Source organism: Gracilinanus agilis, chromosome 4, assembly GCF_016433145.1.
Source record: "Gracilinanus agilis isolate LMUSP501 chromosome 4, AgileGrace, whole genome shotgun sequence".
In the NCBI taxonomy this organism is placed as follows: Eukaryota; Metazoa; Chordata; class Mammalia; order Didelphimorphia; family Didelphidae; genus Gracilinanus; species Gracilinanus agilis.
This window is the reverse complement of record NC_058133.1, coordinates 418,674,967-418,684,720: the sequence shown is the minus strand read 5'-3', so window position 1 is coordinate 418,684,720 and position 9,754 is coordinate 418,674,967. Positions and strand designations below refer to the sequence as shown.

The window sequence follows — 9,754 nt, the reverse complement described above, 5'->3', positions numbered from 1 at the left end:
GAGGAAGGAAGGAAGGAAGGAAGGAAGGAAGGAAGGAAGGAAGGAAGGAAGGAAGGAAGGAAGGAAGGAAGGAAGGAAGGAAAGAAAGAAAAAGAAAGAAGAAAGACCACTGATCAGGATTAAGTTGGAGTCAGCTCAAATTGGGTTGAAAGGGTCAACTGTTAAATTTTCACTGTGAGCATTAACACCTCAGAAATCAGCAAACCTACAAATCATGTCTTAATTTATTGTTTTGCTAATTGTCCATTTAAAATGTTCTGAAGAAAATGGTAATAATATAGATGACATTTTAAAGTATGTCTTTACTTGTTGGCAAATGGGGGAGGGAACCAGTTAATTAACGTTTACCAACACATCCCTGACCCTGATTATAACCACTAAAGATGCCAAAATATTCCTCCTGTTCCACCGATTTACTGCCTCATCATAGGCAAGTGGATTACCCAGCAGTTCTCACTCTTCACTGAAGAGAAAAGGAATATATAGTAGAAAGGATGGACACCTCCTAAGTGGAATAAACTATAGTCTCTCCATTGAATCTGCTTCCTGGTGGTAGATAATCTCTGGGTGTCCATCAGTATATTAGTGCCTCTGTATTGTGACTGTTCTCTACCCAACAGTTTTCAAAGACCAAGAATGAGCAGCCTTGAGAAGTAGAGCCCTCAGCACAGATGAAGCTATGAACTTATTTTCTGTATTTAAAGTTTAAATCTATGTAGCAGGCCTCGACAAATGTAACCATGCTACTGAATGCAAAAAAAGTATCCCTGCATATGAATACAAGCTACAAGCATGTATCAATCCATTCAGAATATATTTAATAAATATTTGTGTATACAAATTTATTTCAAGTGCACAAGAATAGTGATTCCCCATCCTTAAGAAGGATCAGGTCTGGACATACAATTAATAGATCCCTAGAAAAAGAATCTTCCTAAAGAAATAAACTCCCACCCACATAATAACTAGATATAGTTAACAAGATTCAATGCCAAATCAAGTCAGAAATCATAAAGCAAACAAATGTAAAAGGTAGGTAAGTGGTAGGAAAGAGTATTTGTTAACAGAAGCCAATTCAAGAATGTGAACACTATGATATACCCCTCAGGGAATTATCATATACAATTACTCAGGCTAGATCTCTTCCTAGAATAGCACCTAGGATACCCTCCCTATTGCAAATGTGGTGTACCCAGCTTCATAGTATTAATTGAAAAATGAATCCACTAAAGCACCCACAAATGCACACAGTGCTTAAGATCTCAGAGTTGTATTTATTTCTAGTAGTCATTTATAAGACACGGGTAGTTCAAAGCATAAGGATTTGATATAATAATATAACAAAAATAGCAATCAAAAACTTCCCACCAATAAACTGGGAACACATTATCCTACAAATACCCACATCAGTAGGAAAAATGGAACATGTATAGAGAGGGACACATGCAGGGGAAACATATGCAAAGGAACAACTCCTATATTGGAAACTTCAATGTCAACAATATTATGGGTTATGTAATCACAGGGCTCCAGCTGATCATATTCCCAACTAGACATTGTCTATAGTTTCTTCCTGGTCATTAGTCTTAGGATGGATAGTGTTCCATTCGTTCCATTTTCACATTTCCCCTGGTATTATGGGAAAGTTTTTCTCTGATACCAAATCATAGGTTGAAATCATCTCTTTCAAATTCCTGTTGATCACTTTAGTTACTGCCTGTTAGGAAGTAAAGACTAGAAAGCCTCTCCTCATACTAATGCTTCTTTTGACATTGGAAATAGTACAAGAAAACACATTCAGCCTTAGACCAAAAACCAAAGCAGAGTGCCAAGCTAAAATTCCAAGCACTCTCTTGAACACTGTACCTAGACTTGTATCATATTTCTTTCTCCCAAATAATTATTTTATTTGGAGTAGAAGTACCCAAGATCCCCTACAATTTTACATTTTTATGAAATTGAACAAGAACAAAAGCCAAATAAAAGAGATAACAGATCCACTATATACTTCACTAAAACACGGAATATACTTTCCCTCAATTAGACATTGTGCAAGATATTATGTCATGATCATTACCACCAACTGTATATAAGTACTTAAATAGGCCCTGTGACCTCAACCAGGCTGTTGACAGAGTGCTGACCATTGAATTCTCTGGGAGAGACCTATAGCCAGAGAACTAGGTAAAGGAGTCTCTCAGAGATTGACTTTTCCTTGAGAATAGATTTTATGCTTACTTAAATAGAAAGAAGCTGGAAATTAGTAGGAACATATGTGCCTGCTGCCAGTTTATTAATATATTAAATGTCTACTATATGTTAGGCACTATACTAAATGCTACAAAGAGGGAAAGTAAAATTCCCTGTCCTCAAGGAGTTAATATTCCAGTGGTGGAGACAACATGCATATAAATGTTCCAAATTTCTGTGGAGAGGGAGGAAGTTAAGTAATGCTGAGGAAGCTAGGTAGCACAGTGAAGACAGAATGCCAGATTTGGAGTGAGTAAAACCCATATCTCAGAGTTCAAATCTAGTAAAATGAGCCGGAGAAGGAAATTGCAAAACCATTCCAGTATCTTGGCCAGGAAAACCTTGAAGAGGTCATAAAGAATTGGACATTATTGAATATATATAAAAATACTAGTCATGAAGTCAAGAATGACTTCACATAGAAGGTGTTTTCGTAAATTTTTAAGGAAAAGGGAGATTCTGAGAGGTAGAGATGAGAAAGGAGTACTCTTGGTATAAAGGACATCCAGCACAAAGGCAAGGGGTTAGGAGAGGGAACATTGTGTATGAGAAGATGAAAGTAAGCCAGTGTTACTTGAACCATGGAGAATATAGAAGGGAGTAATGCAGTATGAAGTGGTAAGGTTGTGAAGAACTTTAAATTACAGACAAAGGAGTATATATTTGATCCTGAAGGTTACAGAACTATAAGAGCTTATTAAGTAGGGGGATGATAGAGTCATACTTGTGCTTTAGGAGTCACTTTAGTGACCGTTTGGGAGATGGTTCAAAGTGACAAAAAAGACTAAATAGGAGCCAATTCAATATTACAGGTGGGAGATAATGAATGCCTGAAAACTAGGGTGGTAGCTATGTAAGTGGAGAAACAAGGAAGGATATCAGAGATATTGTATAGAGAGAAATAATACTTTTTGGCAATTAAGTCTATAAAATGAAATGAATGAGAGTAAGTAGTCTAGGATGGTACTGAGATTTAAAGCCTGGGTAAATGAGTGGAAAGTAGTATCCTCAATAGTAATATGTAAGCTTAGAAGAGGAGAGTTTTGTAGAAAAAATAATGAGTTCTGATTTGGACAAGCTGAGTTTGGGATATTAATGGAACATCCAGTTTCAGGTATCCAAAAGGCAGTTGGTGGTGTATAACTATATTGCAGAAGATTGGGTCTGGATATGTGGACCTAGGAATTATCTGCATAAAGATGATAATTGAACCCATGGGAGCTGATGAGATCACCACATTGAACAGTATAAACAAAAAAGAGATGGAGCTTTGGTAAACACCCATCATTAGTGGATATAACATGATGGAAGATCCAGCAGAAGACACTAAGAAAATGGTCCAATAAGTAAGGGCAAAAGCAGAAAGTCATAAAAACTGAGTTAAAAGAGACTATCCAGGAGAAGGTGGTCAACAGTGTTAGATTCTGCAGAGAGTTAAAGAAGGTACTGAGTATTGTAAGATCCTTCCAGACATGGCAATAAAGAAATCATTGGTAACTTTGGACATAAGTATTTCAGGTAAGTGATGAAGTCAGAAACCAGATGTCAGAGCAAGGAGGGAGACAAAATATAAATAGCTTTTTCAAGGAATCTGGGGGACAGATATGAATGGCAATTGGTGAAGATGATAAATTGAAAATTTTAATTGTTTTATTTATTTAAGAATGGGGGAGATACAGATATATTTGTAAAGAGAACAAAAAAGTAGATAGGAAGAGATAAGAGGTTATTGGTGATAATATCAGGAACAATCTTTTAGAGCAGACAGGAAGCAATGGCAGCAAAGGTTCAAGTTGGCTATGGTGAGAAGAGCCTTCTTTTCACTAGTGACTGAAATGAAGGGGAAAAAATAGTGAGGTATATCACAAAGATATAATGAGAAGGAAGAACAATGAAATAAGGAGGTGAAGTAAAAAATGACATCAAGCTCCAGTTTTCTCAGTATATACAAATTAAGTTCCTTAATTAAAGATGGGGGGAGTGGGATGTCATGGGAGACTTAGAGAGACAAAACAAGATTTGAAAACCCCATTTTGGTAAATTGGAAATAAAACTAATTAGAGAAGAGTAAAAAGATTTCCTTAGTGCAGGGAAGCCCAAGTTGAGATTAGATAACATAAGCTAGAGTTAACCTCATTAGCATAATTATGTGATTTCTTTCAGATACATTCAGTAGCTCTGATAGGTAGAAATAGGGAAGGAAGATGGTGGAAGTAATTCAAGATTGGGATTTCTCAAGAAGTGAATTATGATAGGTCAAGGGGATAAAGTATTCAAGGGTGGAAGATAGTGTAGAGTTGGACTGATTCACTAAGGAGTTGAGACTGGCTAACGAAGAGAATATATCTGGGCAGGAGGAAAGAGAAGATGGTTAGCTTTGGAGTATACTGTACATTATCTTTACTGATCTGGTTAAACTTTAATGACTGGAAAGTGAATAGGTTATAGTAAGCCCGTGGGGTAATTGATTCATTGGGTGCCCAAATTTGTGAGATTGCCATGGCAAACTGTGTTATTTTGTGCCACAAACAGCTTATTTAGATGGCATCAGACAATACACTCATATCCTTCACAGTGGAATGACTCTGTTGATGTAGGAGACAGATGACTGATTAGGGCTAAGGGTCAATCATTTCCTATGAAAAGAGGGGCCAGCTCCAAATTAGAATCCAAAAAAGTGAATGTAAATGAAAGGCAACAACAAGTCAATCAATTAATCAAAAAATATCTATTAATTGCCTACTATGTGCCAGGTACTGTGCTAAGTATCTGGCATCAGACTCTTTTAGGAGCTTAATTCATGCATTTAAGACAAAAGTAGAAAAGGTAGCTACTGGAACAGGGATTTCAAGCTAGGACGTTCTGTATCATTTCAGGGAGTACAGTAATATCAGGAAGGTCAGTGATCTAACTTGAAAATTTGAACCTTTTATGGACCATTGTGCCCACTTCTATTGACTCAGCCACACCTTTGAACCACTGGGCTCTGAAGAGCCTACAATTAGGGAAACTGCAAAATAAAGTCATAGACATTGGCAAGATAGTTTCTCTCATGCAAAATTTTAACCCAATTTGGCATTGCTTTGCAGCAACAGTCTAGCTTTGTTCTCTTCGAAGTATTAGCAGCTTAGGAGATGGAGGTAACATGGGAAAACAGGGTTTTTTTCCATAGTAATGACAGGAATGGAGGAAGGCATACTTCCTCTCAGATAGCCATGCCTTTTTCCCTATAGTGACCACCCACCCACCCAAACCTAGATTCAAAGTCCCCAGTACAGACTTTCTGAGGTACAGGGTATAAATGTCTTCAAAAATTTTGTATTATCGGGGTCCTATCACCTTGGAACAAAGTACTATACAGAATCTATTTTCAAATAGTATTTTAAATCAAAATGAAGGAAGATCAGTTTTGCTCCTTAATTTTGTGACTCAAGACTTATTTAGAGAACCTCACAACACCTCCAGAGAATGGTAAGGACCCCCTACCTTCCCTTCATCAAGATAGGAGACCTAATTCTAGAGAGGGATTCCATAGAAACATTGGCAAGGATTCAAGGGTGACTGTGAAAACTGTGACATTTTTCCTCTTTTCTTCTAGCTATCCACATTGTGGCACATGTGATCAATATGGAACGCTATCACAACGGCCAATCCAGAGAGGCCGGAGAGCTGCCAAACAAGCTTTCTTACCTTGGCAACAACCCAAATGAAAGCTACTTGAACCCAATCAGGAAATATGACACAGTGAGTTCCCCTCAGTGCTTGTCCATTTTTCTCATCTGAGAAATCTTCCTCTTTTGATCTCTCTGTCAGGAAAACTATATTTCAAAACCTTTTAATAAAAGAGAGCGAGGCAGAGGGTCTGCCAAATGCTAACATCAATTTCAGCGAAAAATGTGAATTTTTTTTTTACCATAAACTGCTGAGAGGGTACACAGCAAGGGGAAAAAAAAAGCAAGGAATGGCACTTAATTAGTTTATTGGGGAAAGGAAGAGTAGATTAGGCCTAGTATAAACTGCAATAAACCCGTTAAAATGCAATATTTTATATTTTAAAACCTTGCATAAAAGGTTTTTTTTTCACCTTGTGTCAGACTCATAACTATGAAGTATCATCCAAATTCAGGGAATATAAATTGGATGTCTTCATTTCCAATTTGCAAATTGTTTTCTTGACCCATTCTGATAGGCCTCATATTTGTCACACATTTGATTTGCTGGTAGTGTAGATCTGATATTGGAGAAATGAGCTAATTTTATGTCCAGACTTGCTATTTGAGGTAACTATGCCTGTACCGGGTGGCTGATTATTGAGAGAAGAGGACAATAAAAATGTAACCACCCAAATTGTCAATAATCTCCACACTCATTATACAAACTACCTGGGAACTTAGTATTTTAATGAAAGAACCCTGAATATGGAATCTGAAGGCCTGGGTTCAAAAAGTCCTGATTCTACTCCTAAGTAATCACTTTTAACAAGTCAGGGACAATTCTCCTAGTGTTCCCTAGCTCCCTTAAAATTCTGCATCTGGATCTTGGATCTAATACCTACTAGCTTTGTGACCCTAGGAAAATCAGGTAATATCTCTTAGCTTTGATTTCCTTATATATAAAATAAGAATAATAGTGATGATGATAATGATGATTAATAATAACAGTACTTTTTTCTAAGATTCTTGAGGATGCTTGAAAACAGTGTTTTCTCTTAAATATTTAAACATTATACTTTTTCTTGCTTACTTGCACTATTATCCATTTTTTGAAGAAAGTGTTCACTCAGAAAGGTAAATTTCAGCCTATTCCCCAACAAAAAAAAATGTAAAAGGCCTTTATAAACTGGTATCAGCTGATCAAAACTAAAACCTTCCTCTAGAGCAGCAATAGACAAACTATGACTCAGGTCAAATGGAGCTCTGGCCTGTTGTTGTGAAGGCTGGGAGCTGAGTGGTTTTAACATTTTTTTATTCAAAAATATTTTATTTTCCCAATTACATGCAATAATAATTTTCAATATACATTTTCTAAAACTATAAGATCCAAATTTTCTCCCTCCATCCCTTCCCTCTTCCCTCTTAGAGATGGTAAGCAATTTTATCTGTGTTATATATGTACTATCATGCCTGTTTTTAACATTTTAAATGAAGTTTTATGGTTTTTTAAAAATCTAAAAGCTGATCTTAGCTCTCAAGTCTTGGAGAAAAACAGCCTATAAGCTGATTTGACCTAACAGCCATAGTTGGCCTCCCCTGTTGTTGAAGGAGAAGGGAAATGCTTCCCTGATTCCCTAAGTTAAAAATGGCCCCTCAGTCAGCCAATCTGTCAGTAAAATAGCATATATTTATTATGGTTTTTACTATGTGCCAGGCCCTGAACTAAGTGCTGGGGATATAAATAAAGAGGGAAGAAAAATAGCTAAAACTTGAATTTCTCATGCCACTCTTTGCATTTCTAATATTCTATATTATATTATGGTCACATATTTTAGGTATATAGTACATATAATATACGTATTATATACATTAGGTATACAATTCAGCCCCTACTAAGCTATAAGTTCTTTGAGGACCAGGAGTGTGCAGTTTTATCTTAGTATTCTTAATATCTTGCATACAAATATGTGAGTGACACTACTTGTTACTTTTTCTTCCTTCCTTCCTTCCTTCCTTCCCTCCCTCCTCTTTTTCCTTCCTCCCTTCCCTCCCTTCTTTTCTTCTTTCCTTCCTCCCTCCCACTCTCCTTTTTGCCTTCCTTTCTTTCTTCATTCTTTCTTTTTTCTTTCTTCCATAAAATACCTTAGGCTCTTACTTCCAGGCTTAACTAGGAAAAGTACCTTTAAAACATGTACTGAATAACATTTATCTCTTTCAGAACATAATTACTGAATTCCTAACCACAATAGCTGGTGTAACTGGACTGGTGATCTCTGTGGTTTTAATTTTGATCATAACCTCATCAACTGAGATCATTAGAGAGGCCTCTTATGAATTATTCTGGTATATACACCATATGTTTGTCATCTTCTTCATTGTTTTAATTATCCATGGAACAGGGTGAGTCCAAATTCTGTGCATAGAGTGTAACATAACTATAACGCTGTATACTCCAAATGCCTTTTTTATAATTTTTCATAGTGATTTTTTAATACTTTGTAATCCATGGTTTCTTTCTTCTTCCTATTTCTTCCTTCCTCCTTCCCAAGATGGCAGGTGATATGGTGTACACATTTCTGTGTTCATCATGTTGTGAAAGCACAAACACCTTTGGTAATCCTTCTGACAGATTCATGAAATACAGATTGATTTCTCTGGAACTCAGTTTCACAATTTGTAAACAAAAATTATCTCAAAGGTCTCTTGTATATTTTTACTTCACCTTTGCTTCAGGGACCTAGTCCTGATGTCATACTACTAAGAGAAATTGTTCCTTTAGCACCCTACTTGAGACTGATATTTCGTAACAAAGACTGTACAGAGCTACTCCACTCAATTTCACAGATGGGAGAAAAGAAGGTCAGATAGATTGTGACTTGCCCAAGATTATAGAGCTAATAAGTGGCCAACCAGGAACTTGAATCTAGGTCTCCTATCTCTTACTGCAGTGATCACTACCATATTTTTCTTAAAAGAACAACAATTCTTTATTTTGTATTATGGGTTTGAACAAAAATATTTTAAACTGGAGTTGGTAGCCCTCGACACAGCTTCAACAATGTGGCACATCAAGGCAAACATTTAGTGGTCCCAAACAGGTTTTGCTTAGCCCATCCATCAGCAAGCCCTTCCAGGGTTTTACCTACACAAGATGGGCCCATGCATGGGTGATTTTCCTCCCCTTAGACTTGCCTCCCGCCCAGCCTCTGTGATTAAGTCTCCCAAGGTTTGAGGTTCCAAGCATCAATTAAGTGATACCCATACACCATCCAAAGGGAGCAATGTAGGCCAGTTTGGCATGTGCATCTAAGGAAGATAATCACAGATGAGGTGGTTGCCAGATGTTATTATTGTTTCTCCTTTTATTTTTTTAAATCCTTACCTTTTGTCTTACCAATACTGTATTGGCTCCAAGGCAGAAGAGTGGTAAGGGCTATGCAATGGGGGTTAAGTGACTTGCCCAAGGTCACACAGCTAGGAAGTGTCTGAGACCAGATTTGAACCTAGGACCTCCTATCTCTCAGCCTGGCTCTCAATCCACTGAGCCACCCAGCTGCACCCAGCTTCTCCTTTTTTTGAAGAGAACCATTGGTATCACAGGTTGATATCTTGACTTATGAAGGAATTGAATGTAAGTGAGGTAGACTTGCCTGAAGAAGTCAGCCTCACTTCCCCTTCCAGAGTCATCACAGTTCAGTAGCAAGACAATAGGCATGAAGACAGGAGATGGTCTGCCCAAGAAGCAGTGGATTGATTACCTTGGCATCTTCAATATCTAACTAAGCTCTAAGTGCCCTGTAGCCACTGGAACAAATTGTTCTCATCTGTCCATTCCACCAGGGGGAGTCTTC

At 37.3% G+C, this 9,754-nt stretch overlaps 1 protein-coding gene across 1 annotated transcript in view; it reads left to right on the top strand.

Annotated features, from left to right (window-relative positions):
- The window catches only part of NOX3 (NADPH oxidase 3), a 103,271-nt gene that overhangs the window by 28,329 nt on the left and 65,188 nt on the right, over positions 1 to 9,754 (top strand). The window contains exons 5-6 of the mRNA XM_044675364.1: positions 5,849 to 5,994; positions 8,122 to 8,303. Coding sequence (XP_044531299.1) covers positions 5,849 to 5,994; positions 8,122 to 8,303 — 328 coding nt within the window. The remainder of the gene's footprint in view (positions 1 to 5,848; positions 5,995 to 8,121; positions 8,304 to 9,754) is intronic.